The sequence below is a fragment of the Rhipicephalus sanguineus genome, chromosome 1 (genome assembly GCF_013339695.2).
Source record: "Rhipicephalus sanguineus isolate Rsan-2018 chromosome 1, BIME_Rsan_1.4, whole genome shotgun sequence".
Taxonomy (NCBI): Eukaryota; Metazoa; Arthropoda; class Arachnida; order Ixodida; family Ixodidae; genus Rhipicephalus; species Rhipicephalus sanguineus.
In genome coordinates, this window is record NC_051176.1 from 277763191 (window position 1) to 277780742 (window position 17552).

Consider the following 17552-nt stretch of genomic DNA (forward strand, 5'->3'; position numbering starts at 1 on the left):
AACAGTTCTTATGATGCAACATCAGGGGTCCTCGGTCGCCATCAGGATCAAGGACGTAGTACCCGTAGTACATGATCGTAAGCCTGCGTACGTGGCTAAAGCTGAAGGAATTCGCCACGAAAGAACAAACAGTAATTTATGTCTCAGGTACCAGAACCACGAATACAATTATGAGGCACCGTCTATGTGGGTGACTCTGCGGAATAATTTTGAGACCACCCGCGCGGTTCTCTAGCGTTCACCTAAATCTGAGCACACGGGTGTTCTTGCATTTCGCCCCCATCGAAACGTAGCCGCCGTGGCCGGGAATCGAACCCGCGAGATTAACACACATGGCGCACTTGCAAGCGACACACGCTCTCAGCTTGCTCCAAACAATACATAAGGGCACTCCTTTGAATCGCGTGCGTGTCCGCGAATTCAGTCACAACTCGCCGCTGACGATAGGCCGGCTTTGGCGCCAAGAGAGCGGCGACAGACCGAGAGAGCGACGCTGTAAACAGCATCATGCATCACAACGTAGCTGAAGAGACGCGACGTCGCAAAAACTCAACCTCACAGGAGTCACAGCGCATAAACAAAATAACAGCACATGTGCGCGCACTCAAAGAAGTCACCGGGATTGCGAGGAGCCGGCTGCATGTTCAGAAATGAAAAGAAGGGAGAAAAAGAAAAACACCACTTTGAATTTTAGGCGCCAAACACTGATGCAAATATGGCCAACAATTGAGCCGGCGGTCGAAGGGGAAAAAGGGAGCCAACTGGTTATCGTCAGTAGTCACGTATGCGACACGCACAAAGGAAACCCAGCACCGGGAAACAAAATGTTATTTTATCTGCTGCCATACGCTTGTGTAGTGCGCTCTCTCTCTAACCTTTTATTGTAAACTTGTATTTGAAAGGACGTTGCTATGAACGTGGTAAAGCGGCGAGCGTAACGTTGAAGGCAGTCAGGAAAATAAACGTCACATTTTATCACACACTACTTATTATTTCTCGAAGATGCTCTGCAAAAGCAATAAATAATGTGCAAAAATCTGACCAATGGCTAGCCTCGCTGTCCGACGCATCTCTGCTCACCGCCATTTTACCCCACCCAAGGCTCCGTGGAGGACTGTTGTTTTCTTGTTATATTTATACCTAGTATTTATTCATAGATATTTATATTTCAGGCTGATCTGGAATGGTTTACTGAGAGGAAAGGCAGAGCTAGCCGAAATGCAGTCTGTTAGAGCACCGGGACAGTCTTTAGCGAGGTGAAACGGAAATTGACAAACTTTGGGCATGTGTTTACTGTACGAGTCCGTAGAAATCTCATCGACTAAGGGCTGAACAAAAACGGGGTGGGTTCCATAAAGAACCCGCCGTTGGACCAAACTGCGTTCAAGCTGGAACTGATGGAACTGGAGAATATTGTCGCCAACACGGTTTACCTCAAGGCCAGGGAAGGTTGGTGTTTTCGTCTCCGTAAGGCCAGGTGCATGCACTGTGCACGTTCGCTCGCGATGGTGGCGGCGGCTGTGTGCGAAATGCCGGCTCCGTGCGGCCTTTCGCGCCGACATCGGCCACTTTGCCGTCCGGACTCTCGTAGCGACCAGAACCAAAAAGCGCCTCGATCGTGCGGGAGCCTGGCCATTCATAGTGGCACGGCTGCTTCGCGCAGTCAGAAAAAAAATGCTGATCCGAGTGCCGCGCTGCTCCGCCGCGCTCGGTGTGGCCCTTAACCACTGCCGGTCTGCATTGCACGTTGAAAACGTTTGTGCATGCGCTAGGAGTCGGCCACAAAGTCCAGTGCCTGAAACGCCTGCGTTTTCTGGCCCTGTGCTTTGTGCGGCCCGATTCTAAGGTGCCAAGAGAAAATCGCCGCTCGGCTACGGCCGGCCATTTCAGTGACCCAGAGAATATTCCGCATCTGTTGCGGTCTTTTTCATTCGAAGAGCCACGATGCAGTGTTAAGTTACCAAATATTGTACCACTCGGTTTTCATTCGATGCTGCTACCTGGACTACATTTGTGCGCATCTCGAGGCTCCACGGGCGACATTTTTCCTGTTGCGCGATGTGGACAAATGCGGGAACGAATTTCTGCGGAATAAGCGCACGTGGCTGCTGTTAAACTTGCCCAAAGTCGAGCGCGAACGAGAATCATGGTGCCATCCCATCTCTTACGTTAACTTTGAGAAGCACGAGTGTAGCGGTAATATGGAAAGCATGACGCCGTGTTTGCTGACGCATACCTGTGGTTTGCATGGTGAAGTTTTGTGAAGAACTGATGCGTGTTCTAACCCGACAGGTGGAGCAGACTCAAACAAAGGCAAGAGCAAAAAATGGAAGAAGATACTGCAGTTTCCACACATTTCGCAGTGTGTATATCTCAGGGACAAAGTTGGTAAGCACTGTTAGACTGCATAATTTTTATAGCTTGAAGTAGTTTTGTGTTACTGGGTTTTTATTTGGCTTCGTACTTTGTGTGTCGCGAGTGTATCTGTATAACTGGTTGGTCAGACTTGTTGCTTGAGTACTTTGCGTAAATGTTCTGAGCGGTCTTAGCATCTCTGTACTACATTTAAGGTTAGTATCTGTTGGATTCGTTTTGTATGGCTGCTTTCTCACTATCACCACGTTTAGTGGTGGCAGTTGTGTATTTTTTGTATGAATGCTTTGACACTGCAGCTGTAACTTTGTGATGACATAATTCTTTGATTTTTCTCTGCTTTGTTTATGTATAAACAAATGTACTAACAGGCTGTCACTAGCTTTTCCATTCCTTTCATTGCCATGTCCACATTCACACTGAAAGCTTGCATCACCTTTTAACACCTTGTTATGTACTTTACTGTCATGCTAAAAATTATTTAGCATGCGTCCCAATATTATTCTTGCATATATTTTCTGGGTCAGTACCAAAATTCTCAAACTAGATAATCAGGCGTGTAAGAATTGTGGTTTTCGTGCACATGCACGAAAAACGTTGAAAGGAAAAATATATATTTTTTATTGTGTGGGCTGCAAGAGTGATCTGAATGAGATAAAATGTGGTAACAGAGTTCACATCATCCGATTTGCATGACTGTGTAAGATGAATACGGCATGTATTGACAGTTTTGTTGAGTACAGTAGTGCTCGTCCTATGTGCATAATTAGTATTGGGTCCGAAGCATAATTCCATAGCAGATTTTTAACCTGATTAATACAGCTTCTCATCCAGTTCATGATTGGATGGTGCTTCAGTTACAGACTTCTTAGCTATACATAGTTTTCACGTGATGCACAGACGGGTTCTATGCGCTTGTACAGCCGCCCAAATCTTTACCTATAGTGTGCGAGCGCAGACTTTTTTGTGCGTCAGTGCCGTACGACAGAGCCAAGTTGCAAACAGGGCAAGAGTAAGCGCATGCCCACGAAGCGCACTCAGCTGGGCCCATCGTCTGCTTGGCTGTTCGTTCGTGAGAATGTCACCCTGCATTAACTCACTTCAGACGAACAGGCAGTGCGTCTTGCTCGTATCTTATATTCCGAAGATCAGCAAGCAACCGAGAAAGTAAAATCCGCAGATATGTCACACGCCCCCACGCACGAGATAAGCTGACAAATGTGGATCGTTCATTTGTTATGTGTTGACGCAAATGCTTTTTTTCCTCCTTGTAAGAGGGGCGCGCTTACTCTCGCCTTGTTTGCAACTTGGCTCCGTCGTACGGTGCTGACGCACAAAAAAGTCGGTGCTCGCGCACGATAGTTAAAGATTTGGGCGGCTGTACCTTAACAAGGCAGCCACCCTCACGCTTTATCTCATTAGAGAGTGTCAGTGCAGGGGTGGATACGCAGTCATTCGGTCCCTGCATTCTTTTTTGCTTTCCCCCGCTTTCTTCTGTTCGCAAGCTGCGCCAAGAGCGAATGCGAAGGTTTTGGTATGTAAGATACTTGGGGGCACCAGCGCTAATCTGATGGCGTGCAGTCACTGTTTCTTGCTCCTCGTGTTCGAGCAAAAGTTTACACAGCATCTCTACCAGCTAGTACTCCAAGATATCGACCACAGTGACATCAGTGAAAACTATGTACATGAACAACCACGAAAATTTATGTGATAGAAGTCTTCCCAATGGCACCTTAGAAGCATGGACTGAAGCCTATGTATTATTAATTCCCAAAGGGATTTTCTGCACCTGCAAATATAGTAGTCTCATGCATCGTGATTTTGTCTTTTTCATACTTACGGTCAGGCTGTATTCACCTAAAGGAAGCTAACAAGCATGTGTAGGTAACTGGCTACCAATGTCAAAAACACTGAGAACAGAAGTTATGTTTTGCCACCTAAGGATCGGTCACACGTATAGCACACACAGCTACCTGCTGACCGACACTGAACCACCTACTTTTGAAAATGCGGCAAGTCTCTCACTGTGCTTCTGGAATGCAATGAGCTGGAGATGTACAGGAAAAAGTACTTTCTATTACCGTTTTGCGAGTATGTGCCATTACATCCTGTAATGTTTATCGGCATTGAGCCGCTTTTCAAAACAGTCAGTTTTAGCATTTCTCAAGGAACTTAAATTTTTTCGGGTCATTTACCCAGGAGACCTAGAGCGACCTCCTGGGAGAGGTTGTTGCTGCGGCAGTTTTAAGGGAAGCACCTTTCTCCTAGCCCTTGCATGCAAGGACCTAGGTGACGTATCGGTGCCATGTGCATACTTTCATGAACCTCATTATGATCACCTGCCATACAGCCCATAATCATCGACCATCCTGTGCACCATTGTCATATTTTAAATGCGAAGCATTTCTTAGTGAACCTTTGGCACTTTGAGCGTTTCTATCTATCTATCTGTCTGTCTGTCTGTCTGTCTGTCTGTCTGTCTGTCTGTCTGTCTGTCTGTCTGTCTGTCTGTCTGTCTATCTGTCTGTCTATCTATCTATCTATTTATCTATCTATCTATCTATCTGTCTGTCTGTCTAGCCACCTACGTCTGGGTGCTCTCATGATCACCTCCTTAATTTGGTTTAGACCAAAAGTGGCATGGGAGGGTAAGAGGATTTGAAGAATATGACTGTCGGGTCATGACATGAATAACGTGAAAATCCTGTCGCGTATGTCGTCAAACCCTTTCCTCCAGACACGTGTGGCACATACCCGTTTACCACGGGCCGCGGTATACGGGTATGCGCCACAGGTGATTGACAGTTTATATCTACCCAGGAACGGCGAGAACAGACATCTTTAGCTTAAATGCAAGAGCGTTAAGAAAAATTGACATTGACAGCGTTGACCCGACGAATGTAAAGAATAAAAATTAGGATCCCAGCAGGAATCGAACCCAAGCACTCTGCGTGGCAATCGGGTATTCTACCACAGAGCCACGCCAAGTCTATAAACTGGTTTGGAAAAAGCAGCCTCCGTAGGCATAATGTCGGTGCAAAGTCAATTGTGGTTGTGGTGCTGGCTATCCAATTTTGCAAGAAAGCAATAAAACACTATACATGATACTCCCACGATGTGTACTCCTACGATACAGGCATCATATCAGATTAACGTCTGTGGTTCCAGTGTTGGCTCCGCTTTTATAGCAGTCTAATAAACATTACATTTGTATTCCTATGATTCATCAAGCTATATTGAAGCATTGCTCGACCCCGGAGGAATACATCAACGATAGTTACGTATATTCACATCATGGCACCATAAAGTGCCCTTAGTCCGCCAGAATGACACAGTGTCATTTTCATTTTTTTACGAGGCTGGGCGATGGCCTCATGCTGAGTGAGGATGATGCCAGATTGACTGACAGCAGCTTTGTAGACTAGGCTACGTAGGCCACATACACCCAGATAGTCTACGAATACAACAAGGGCCATCCACTGATGTTGGTGTACCTAGCACTATCCAGGCCTACCAGCCTCGACACCCTATACCTCAAGAACGCGAACTGTGACTTCAGGTTCCGACATGTCGCCGGCTATATCGACAAGCAATTTATCGAAGAAATGACCGAGGCATCCACGATTTCCAACAGCTGTACTGTACCTCATACTTCACAACACATGGACCCCTCGTCACCGCGATCACGATTGAATCCAACGACAAGTCATGACCAGCTGCTGGTGCTCACTGACCACGGTGATGATGACCTTATTCAAGAACTGTCAAGAACTTCTTCCACACATGCACACGGGTTCGTGAAACGTGCGTGCGTTCTCCATCATAAGGGACAAGTATAAGCACTAAATATCAGCTTACCGCTTCTGGTGTTGATAATACCCACGCTGCCGTTGGCAGCATTACCCAACTGTAAACAACTGCTTATATAGCACATATGCGGCTCTTCAACATATATGTGTGCGTATAAAATTTATACATATCTTTAGCGTCATTTTGTAACATTTCGCTGAGTAAAAAAAATTACGCCACAGTCACCTTCCTGCCACATGCTTCGCATAACATCGACTCCCTTGATACGTGGGATCTGCCGAATTTTTTTAATCTATATATGTTTTAAGCTTGTATAAAGTTATTGATTTTAGGCCACTTTACAGCCCTCTTACATAATCCATCATAGTCCATTCATCATCGCTTACTGAAAATTCATAGCGCTGGCGCTCTTTGGCTACACTTGGCCCTTGTGCCAATAAACACTATCATCATCATCAACGAAAGCCAAGGCTAATAGGAATTATATTGTTCTGCCTTATGTTAACCCACTCCTTTTGGTTTTTCTGACCCATTAAAACAGTTGTGAACCTCAGTTTTACCGATGCTGCATGCCGGGCTTGTGAGTGTCTATCATGAATGCTTGCTTCAACCTATCTTGCTACCAGATTAATTTAGACTGATGGTGAGATTGAAAAGAGCCGTCAAGAAATTCAGTTTATCAAGGTGAAGAACACCAGTGGGCTCCCTTCCAGTAATGCTTGGTCACATGCAAAAATTCTGCCCTCTTCACCACCCAGGTCACGTGGTGCTGCAGTGCAGCATCATAGTATTTATTTGTTTATTTATAAATACTTTACATGGGCATTGCATAAAGTGAGTCTAATATACACTGAATACATGATCTACATGAAAAAACAGCAGCATACATCATGCAGTTATGACAACTGAGGTGCAAAAGAATTACATAGTTCATGCAACACTAGTGAAGATGGAGTACTGGTAAAGATAAAACATATGTTATAGGGAATCACTCACACCAATTAACTTCAGTCAACTCGTGTAATCACACAAGATTAGAGTGTTTTACAATATTGAGGTGTACAGAAAAAAAAAAATTCTGGGATGCATTTGTCATCTAGCAAAATATGCTATGCACATTATGAGGTAACAGTCAAATCTAACAAAAGATGGGGTTTGCCTACTAATTGAGCAGAGAGAGGGTTGGTAGGCGCGTCGGCTCATGAGCTGCAGGCTTTCGTGGGGCCACTGAAAAGCGATGAGAATTATCAGCTTTACCAGACATGAATTATGCGGACATGATTTTCAAAACTGTTACTGCTGCACAAAGACTGACAGTTATAAGTATACTTGTCAGGCTTCTTTGAGTTTCTTATAGTGCATTTCACACTATCTGTTTACTGGTATTCATAAGAGCATGCCAGACTTCCACACTTGCTTTTGCCAGCATCTTCTTTCATTTAACTTGTGGATTAGCACAAACGAGCATGCAGGACCGCATAGCAGACAGACACCGCTCCTCTGTTGTGCCCACTTGTGCATAACCAACTAGCCCGCCATTCTGTTATTTTCATTGTTCATGTTTGTTGGCTGACCAAAAGTGTGGCCCATGGCATTCTTTTGTACACTGATTCATCTGCAACTCTTGGGACTGACATTTTATATACGTGGTAATTTTTATTTCTATTGTGGCTTTGCCATTATTCACTGTTTTTGAGTGACAGAACAGTTTTTTTTTCCTGACATTTATTCGACCACGGAGTTGTGTTCTGTTTTAGGTCAGCTTGAAGGAGGCAGTATAAAAGGCATATAAGGTTGTTTGAACCTGCTGTCGTTTTTTTTTTTTCCTCATTAAAAATGAGTTGGCATTAGGAATTTTAATCCTTCATTTCAGAGAGCATATTCTAAGGGTAGATTGCAGAGATTAGTGCAGCATCTGTGAGCTGTGCAACTCCGTGGCCATCATGCGCACTAAAAGTTCAATGACACATTTTTTTTTTTTTTTTTTTGCCTCCTCATTTTGATTGCATAGGCACCTTTCAACTCTGTAATCAGCTGCAACATGCAACAAGTAATTACTGTTTACTGTTGTCAGTTTAAAACAACTCTCGATGTGACCATGCTTCACTGTTGCCCTGTGTAGCATCACATTGATCCAACCTGACGGTCGTATGGTTTCATCAGCCATTTAAACGTACACATCACAGAAGCCTTTCCACATCCACAAACAGAGCACCTTGGTGTATTGCTCCAGTTGACATCGTACCAATGGGTGCTGTGCATTTCAGTGCTAATTTGGGTGGAGTTACAGTATTAGGCTGTTATTTGCATCTGTGGTGGGAATCGTTGCGCATTCAATCGGACGAACACAGGAAGGAAGGACAGAGTAAACGGAAAGAGCGCAAACTATCAACTGTCAACAGTTGAGAGTTTGCGCTCTTTCCGTTTACTCTGTCCTTCCTCCCTGTGTTCGTCCGATTGAATGCGCAACGATTCCCACCACGAACATGCACCAACTCGCCCAGCAAGAAGTTCTTCTACAATATTTGCATCTGCTTCAGTTGCTTCGGCTTGCCCTATGAACTTGCAGCAATGGGCCTGCTGTATGTCTCTTTAGTATATCAGAACACTTACTGTGATGGTAGCAGACCTTGCCAAACGTCATAGCTCACTTGTGTTACGCTGTATTTTGCATCTTAATGTGTGTTGTGCTTATGTCTGTGTTAGGCTGCGTTGCAGCTTGAGGGCAGCTGGCCAAGTCGGCCAAACCTGCTTTAAACTCAAATTAAAATATGTTAACAGCAGTGTAATTTACTGATATTTGGTCAATTCTGCCCATTTGTGCACAAAAATAAACTCAAGACGTCTCAAAAATTAGAAATTTTCTGTCAACTCGTGCAGAATAAAGTGAAAAGAAATAAAAATGGCATGCGCAAATATGCTGATCATCGTATTGTGCAGATCTTTCCCGATTGTGTTGTTTGGGGGAGACGTATGAAATTAAATGTTGTCCAAAATTGTTATTATTATTTATTGCTAATCACACACTTCGCATTCTCACATAATGGACAATCTGCAAAAATCTGTAAGTAGGCTTTTCTGCAAGGTGCTTTTCTCAACAAAAGCTCATTCATGGACTGCTTTTCTAGCTGCGAATGTATGCCCCACTTTATGTTCTACTGAAGGTGCATGAGCACACCGAAGGCTTTTCAAAAATTACTGCAGCAATGTCATATCTCATAGTTAAAGGGACACTAAAGAGAAACAATGAATTGGTTTAGATTGATAAAGTGTGCTCGGAGAACTCTTGTGTAGTTTATTTCACCACCATAGGTTTATTATTAGAGAAGAAAACCAAGTTCAAAGTTTCATTTTTAAATTTCGTGCCGAACTTTGTAATTCGTGACGTAAAAGACTTCAAAGAGCATTTAAGTATTTTGGCGCCACTGGCTCGACGAAATTTTCACAAACTCGTTATGTCAAGTCTCTGGCCCCCTCAGAGGACAATGTACTTTGATTTAACCGATTAGGAACTATGTAGGCCCAAGCAGGCGCCGTCAAAAATATGTGATGTCACGGTAAATGGTGCGGGAATTCCAAGGTGGCGTCGCCACCTGTATTTTCTTTTTGCGCGCTTTCTTGCTTATTAAGCGTCTTCGCGCAGAAAGCATGGTGTTTTTGGAATCGTGGAAGACTACTTCACTAATGCGAGAAAAATCGTTTTGCTCTTTAGTGTCCCTTTAACGTACACATGGTGACAGTGACCTAGGCAGAAATTTTTTTCGGAGGGGGGGGGGGTCGAGTTGGTTAAGTTGGGTCGAGTATCATTTTGTGCTCTGTACCCCACAGGGAAAAAAATTTACAGGGGGGGGGGGGGGCACGGGCTCGGTGCACCCCCCCCCCCCCCGGCACGCCACTGCATGGGGACCAATGAACCTGTTGATTCTATAAGGACAGTAGTATGCAGAAAGAAAGGAAACAAAAGGAAGGAAGGCTCAAGTGTTCAGTGTGGATAGTTGGTTCTTCTAATCTGTGGTCAAGGTTATTTGTTTATAGATGTTCTTGTTGATGCTTGCGCAGTGAGATTTTTGCATATTGTCAATTAGTGAAGTAAGTTAATGGCAAGATGCTACATAATGAGCAACACTTGAACATTTACTGTGGCTATTTTGTGCCTTGCAAACATATGTTTGAATGTTTTGCTCGTTTTGATTTCACGTATCTGTCGCAATTGGTCTCCATTGGCTTACAGAATTAAGGTTAGGCAATCTTTAGTCTTCATGCAACCTCAACTAAGGAGTCATTTTCTTCCATAAGCTTTGTTTGTGTTGGAGGGATGTGGCAAAGCAAAAGCCTTATGTACTGCATAGTTTTGAATGTAAGGTTCAATGTTGGAGAAGCATTGTAAAAAGCAGGGGTGGAAGTGCTGCGCCACTTGTGCTACGTTGCGCCAATCCGCTTCTGCTGTGCCATCCTGCTCCAAAACGCATTATTGCGCCGAAACTGCTCCCAAGCCGTCTTTGGTTTACGGCCTCCGCGATGGGCTCCGGTGAGCTGCCGGAACCGATCACCGAGGCTACGTTTGGTGCCTTCATGTGCCGCTGTCATCCGTGTCATGGCGCGCCTAAGCGAGCTTATATCATCATCACATCACTTGGCGAGCTCTCGTGACCTTGTCGAAGGCACAAAGAACCTAGTGAGCCACAAGAAAGTGAGTTGTGCGGCCATATTTTTATTGTGGCGCCGGCGGCAACGGAGTTTTCTGGCGCGCTGCGCGCACGAGGCGGTTGCTGTCATCGTGGCCTGGGATTGCGAACATGAATAAAATTAAGTGCATTGACGCTTCATAATGTCGAAAAGGTTCTATTTACTGCGAATGTTTAATTTGATGTGAAGCCATGAAGATAGTGCGAGCAGCTGCCGCGGACGTAAACGCGTCACCATTATTTAGAAACTTTGCGTTAAGGAAACCGCTGTATAGCTGAGTGTGTGATATGAATTTTGTGTCATAAGTCTGCATGAGAACGAAAAATTTGTTTTATCCGTTTGCGGTCAAACAAGCCACTACCAACTGCGAAATCACTCACAGGGCTTCGGTTTATGTAAGTCGGTTGGACCATTTCCGAAACTTTTTTTTTTTTTAGCGAGAGCGTGCCTCTCCATGTGCAGAATTTGTTGCATTGCACACAAGCCCTTAGACGTTATAAATGCAGCATGTAAACGCGCTCGTGCAGCGACGAGCTTAGTCTCGCTAGTGCGATCAGTTGCATTGTTCGATTTTGGCTCGCCAGAACCTGCGCTCGGCTCGTGGTCGAGTACGCTGTAGCTAGTACCATCCGCAGCACGTGACACGCCGCTCACCGCCGTTGCTGTGTGTGGTTTGGTACATGAGGTGGCGAGTGAAGAAATATACGAAACAGAACAAGATAGACACCTGGAACGTTTATTACTGAAAAGACGAATGTGAGGTAGTACGAAAACAGAACCACGGGATACAAATTGTGCGCTTGCGACATCTAGGAAATCTTGGAAGGGAACTTGAAGCGAAAAGGTGGAAGCGCTTGGCGCAATTTTTGGCGCGATTTACGCGCGTTTTTTGACGAACGCCTTCGCGAAATCGCGCTGTTGCGTCCCGAATGGCGCTATTTCATGCGCGACTGACGCGTGGTCGGAGGCATAGAGTTTCCTACAATACTTACTAGAGGGAACTCTGGCGCTAGTGTCTATGGGAGCTGCAATGCATCGCGCTTCAGCCAGCATGGGAATCATGGGTAGTACACGGATTTGTCTAAACTTCGTTCTTTCGGCTCCGTTTGGCTCCGCGTGGCCTGCATCCGCTTTGTCGCAAAACGAGGTTGAGCAAAAGTCAGCAATTTCACTTCACCACTTTAACTTCTTTAGGCTCACCGATTCAAATCTGGTCACGAAGTTCACAACGATCCATTCTTTTATCCGAAAGAAAGCCAAAACATAGCAATAAACAAAGCCACAAGTGCGTTCGAAGCCCAGAAGCACGAAGACTAGGCAAATCCGTGTACTACCCATCATTCCCATGGTGGCTGAACGATCGCAGCGCCAGAGTTCCTTCTAGGTCATTTTAGGAAACTCTATGGTCGGAGGGTCGCGCGCGTCATTTTCACGAACGCTATCTCAAAATTGCGCCGCCGCGTCTTCCTACTTGAAGTAGAAAAGACAACGCCTCACGCGGCACATCGCCCGCTCGTCCGACAAGCTGAGTTTAAGGTGTACACGCGTGTTTGTTTGGTTTCTTCCAATGCCTCCAGACGGCGCTGACCTTCACGCATTTCGAAGGAACTTTTTGCAGCTGGCGTAGGCTTTTGACGAGAATGTAGCAACACGACAAACGCGGCGCAGAAACGCCGCTGCCAAAAAACGTTCATTACCATGAACGTTTTTCATTTGTCAGTCTGGTCAAGTGTAGCTATTGAAAACATCGCTTATCTCGTTTTCCTGAGTCATTGCTCTATCACAGCTGTGATGTTTTAATGATAACACTTACGCGTGTGTATGTATATATATCATTTGTTTAAGCGTGGTTGGTGCATCAGTATTGAATATTTTCTAAAATCGTTAGAATTTCTTGTGTTTACCAGAAATAAAAAGAATTAAACAACAATGATGTTTTACCTTACAATTCTGCTAAACAACAATGATGTTTTACCTTACAATTCTGCTCCAAAACTAGCTTGCATTGCTCCAAAACACACATTTTGGTGCTCCAAAGCTGCTCCAAAACAGCATTATTCCTGCTCCCTGAGCTGCTCCAAAACACTCAAGCCCGCTTCCACCCCTGCTTTGCTCAGGTGTCAGGTTCAATCCCAGCCTTGGCAGCCACATTTTGATGGTGGTGAAATTAAAAGAACACTCATGTTCTTAGATTTAGGTGGTCATTAAAGATCCCTGGGGGATCAAAATTTTACACTATGTACAGTCGCTCTCTATATGACTTCCAACATGGGAGCATGTGACCTCACAAGCTCAAAGATTGTGCATGGCTTCCACTAGCCCTTATTTCCTCAACTAAATATTTTTGTCTCACTTTGGGATGATTCCAAATAAGAAAATGTCATTTTGATCTGGAAATGAGGATAAGTTGAAGCCATTCACAATCTTTGAGCTCGTGAGGCTCCTGTGTTACAATTCATACTGAGTGTGACAGTACTTGTAAGTTACTTAGTTGCTTGTTAGGTGGTAAATAGTTCAGAAGAATCATTACATCAGGAGTGCATGAGGACCAAAAAATAATTTTGTCATTTGTAGGAACTTAGGTAAAGTTTGTCGTGCTAAAAGATAAGAAAAGGAAGTGCACCAATTGTTGGATGCAGATATTTACCCTTGCCAGCCTGCAAGACAATCATTGCTTAAAGTTTTCCTTTACTCAAAAGAGGACTCCCATGCTCACATAGGCTGCTTCTTGTATGTATGTGTGCGTTTATTGCCAGGCAAAAGGGGGGGGGGGGGTAGACTCCTTTAAATTTTGATGGAAGGCCCAAGCTTCTCTGATTTTAGTACCTGAAGGTGAGAGCTTTACTTTTCTTGGAACTGTATATCAAAATAATCTCAATGATATGTTCTCTTCAGGCACATTGCACACAAATGTGCATGGGTGCACCAGAAGCAGATTTGCTGGTAGAAATAACGGTATTTGAAATATCTCAGTATTTCTTGACCTGTATCGCAAGTTTGAATAATATGTTGAAAGTGTGTTTGCAAGGCACTTTGGAAGCTAGAAACCCATGTGTTTGCTATAATTAGTGTCAGTATGTCAAGGAGCAATTTCATTTATTCCATTGTTTTTCACAGTGTAGCGTTTACACCACATTCAAGTTGTTTGATAGGTGTTCTCCAACTATGCCTGGCATGAACTAGTTAATATTTCCATATCTGACATTTCTGCAGAGTTTTTGTGTGGAGCCCTCGTTCTTTAAGTGTGACAAAACTCTGAAGAATTCAAATTTCTTAATCCATCCTGCAGCACTACGCTTTTCATGATTTTAAAAATACAAGAAATGTGGCAAAAGTAAACTCTCAATCGACTGAAATAATTGATGACTGAATAGGATGTGTCTGGTCAGCAGTGCAGCATAGCGCATGCAACTATGGGTAGTATTTATGAAAAATCTAGTAGTATTCAACAGCCATTCTAAATATCATGTGCTCAGTAACACACGTCAGACACTGGTAAAGGAGGCTTCTTGGAAGCATGGGCATAAAGAATAACCAAAGAAAATCCACAATGGAGGCTTGAGGCTTTTCCGTGGTTCGGTAACATCCAGTAACTTGTGCACATTGATAACCAAAGCAGCCGCTTGTGCTCTTTTTGTTGGTGCATTGTGTGTGCAGTTGAACAATGCAGACAAGCATGTTGACTGTTAAAAAAAGGTACATATGTATGCAGTATGCATATCTCAAATGCATGCATGCAACTGTTGGAAGAGCGCAGTAACATACACCTTGGCCATCACTTCCCGCGAACTCTATACATTTGCTAAAGACCATACAGCAATAGTAGAGCAGATCTGTTCCACATTTACTTCTCTTGCAATCCGTTATCTTGAGACAGGTTGACCTTTTGTACACAAGCTTCTCACAGGAGCTGCCCTTTCCTGCTGGTGCTCTTTGTAGGATTGAAATGTAGCTACATGCCGTTGTGGTTTCCGCTGCTTTCTGCTTACAGACATCTCCTACGGGTACATTGTGGAGCAACAGCCCATTGGCAGGCTCCTGTTTCGGCAGTACTGCCAGACAAAACCCCATTACTGCAAGTGCAACAGCTTCCTAGATGCAGTGGTAAGATGTCAACAACGTTCGTAGGTGCTGAATTACAAGTCCATGTTTTGTGTTAATGACGGTGTAGCATAAAAATATGTTTCTTACTTTTTTTAGCCGTTCTGTCTGAGCAGTTTTCTTCTTTTTGTAGCTACACAAATTTACATGTAAGTACATTAAACCTGTTGCTGTTATTGTCTTAAGAGCAAGTAGAGTACGAGTGGGTTAATGTGCACACCATACCCAGCATGCTGTTTTTGATATTTAGGAGTTCGCTGGTACGTTGTTTGATGCTGCATTAAGTTACATTATGTGCATAATGTAGGCCTTGTACAAAAAGTTTCACTGAGGTCAGTTCTTGCCTCTTTGTTGTGAATATCGTCCTTGAAGGAACACTAACACCAAATTTCAAATTTGGTACGTTGTGTTGTTTGATTCTCCTGCATACGTAGGTACCTCTGTCCAAGGGCTAGCAATGAACGTAGCATTTAACATATTTTAATATGGGTTATAAGCAGTAGTGCTCATCTCAGTTCACAGCACCTTGTGACATCATCAACACAACATGTTTGGTGGGTGCTCGGGCTCCCTGTGGCATTTTGCCCTCTCCGCACGCATTGTCGATGTCATAGATGGACATGTTTGTGGGGCGCATGCAACGCTACCTAGACTGGCGCTCTATGGGGGGCTTTCATCTCTTTCCTCCCTCGCTCTCTTGTTGAGTGTCTCTCTAGGTGGTTCCGGCTGCTTAGGCCAGCCATGTTTGAAGTGTTGTAGGGAGAATTTTGTTCTCAGATGCAGCACACTCTTGAACGTGAAGAGGGGCTGGGCAGGCGGGTGTGTCACGTGTTGTCTTATGGTAGGTTTCCTATGGTAGACCAAAATTTCAGCAGGAGAATATGCCTAGTGTGTCTCACCCTGGCTGATACCGCAGCACCCATGTTGTTTCATTTCTTCCCATACATGAGGCTCTAATTCAAAAAGCGTGCTCTCAACGTCACTGAAGTTTGAGCGCACATGATCTTATGGCAGTCCACCGCAGTGGGGTGCCAGTTTACTATACTTTTGGGTGGGCGTTTTGAAGTGACCCCAAAATTGAGCATAATCATTTATGTTAACATTAAATATACATTGGATTAAGACATTTACAATTCAGTTTCATGATTATCAGATAAAGACCTATTCATTAAAGGGCCCCTCACCAGGTTTGACAATTTTGAGCTGACGAGCGCAATGCATGCACTGGGCGTTCACGATTACGTCTGCCAAAATTTGCAACGCTACGCGCCACGTAAATGGGTGAAATTTCAAGCTGAACGCCGCTTGCCCTTCTTCTCGCGGCCGCGCGCCCAGAGAATGAGGGGATGACGTACATGAGAGAATGGCCCTATGTAGATGGTAGTGCTGTGACGTCGCTCCTCTACGTAGACGACTGTGCTCTGACGTCGCTAACACTAGCACGTGACACTGCGATAATTATTTGACACGACGTGTAGTTGGTGTAATTTGTTGCTTGATTGGATAAATAAAACTTGAGAGCAATAATAAAACACACAAACGGAATGTGTGCGTTTTCTGTTTTAATTTTTACTGCGAATCGCAGCGAGATTCGAGACTAATCTACCTCCGTTTCGCACGCGTTCGTGTTCTAGCGCTTTGCGCATCGTGCAGACGCCACCCTTTACAACGAAACTAATTTTCTACCGCGTTCCAGCGCTCATTAGGCTCATTTATCCTCCCGCGTCTAACTAGATGTTCATGCGGCACACCGCTAGTCTCGCGTCCGTAAAAATTTTGCAGCTTTCGTGCTCAGTAATAGGTTGAAAAGCCAAGTGATCGGCGAGGGTGCATTCGGCATAGCTTGCAGAGATGAAGCTCAAAGAACGCCACCACAACACCGCTCGCGTCTCGGGGGCTCGGGCTGGTTTGGGCACGTCATGCGCTCGTGACATTTTGTGCGCATGACGTGTTCATGCGTATGCGTTATGTGATCCTCCTGCTCGTGTGCCGAAGAGGGCAGGGAAGGTATTTGGCTTGCGAAGGCTACACGGGGCGAGCGGCAAGGGTTTGCAGCTCGCCTCCTCACATCATGGTTTCGCGCCGCTACAAATTATTGTTTTTCTCAGCTTCTAACCGACCGATTAGAAGTATTCTTGTGGCATAATGCTCTTAATTGGGCTCGCAACAACTTGCAATGTCTAACTAAAATTCGTTAGGTCACCTTTTGCCCTTTAAAGGGCAAAAGTCACAAACAAATATTTGGATGTTAGTGGCACTTTAATAGGGTTCTGAGAATATTAATGGTAATGGAATAAAAGACAGCGATTGACTATACATGCTTCTGCAGTGCTTATGTATTTGTGATGACAAATTACTGGGGTGTCCAAATTTTTAAAATTTGAATAGCATATAAACATTGGCTGGAAAATTGGCGGTAAATAGTACTTTTCTACTGGAGGTAGTACTACTTTCCTTTTTGCACGGGAAATGCCGGGAGAATGTTTGAATGATACAGCTGTACAAAAAGTCACAGTTTCGCCGCAAGGGCGAAGCAATGAATGCGATAGCAAGAAACTAATGCTATATGAAGCGAGGCTCGC

General features: G+C 44.4%; 1 protein-coding gene across 2 annotated transcripts in view; it reads left to right on the plus strand.

Moving 5' to 3' along the window:
• Positions 1-1047: 1047 nt before the first annotated feature.
• Positions 1048-17552, plus strand: part of LOC119379036 (G protein-coupled receptor kinase 2) — a 31608-nt gene continuing 15103 nt past the window's right edge. Inside the window, exons 1-3 of one of the 2 annotated variants that reach the window (XM_037648175.2) lie at positions 1048-1449; positions 2293-2388; positions 14861-14973. In XM_037648175.2, the coding sequence (XP_037504103.1) occupies positions 1398-1449; positions 2293-2388; positions 14861-14973 (261 nt within the window). In that variant the 5' untranslated portion in view covers positions 1048-1397. The remainder of the gene's footprint in view (positions 1450-2292; positions 2389-14860; positions 14974-17552) is intronic. The other variant, XM_037648176.2, reaches the window with a different exon arrangement.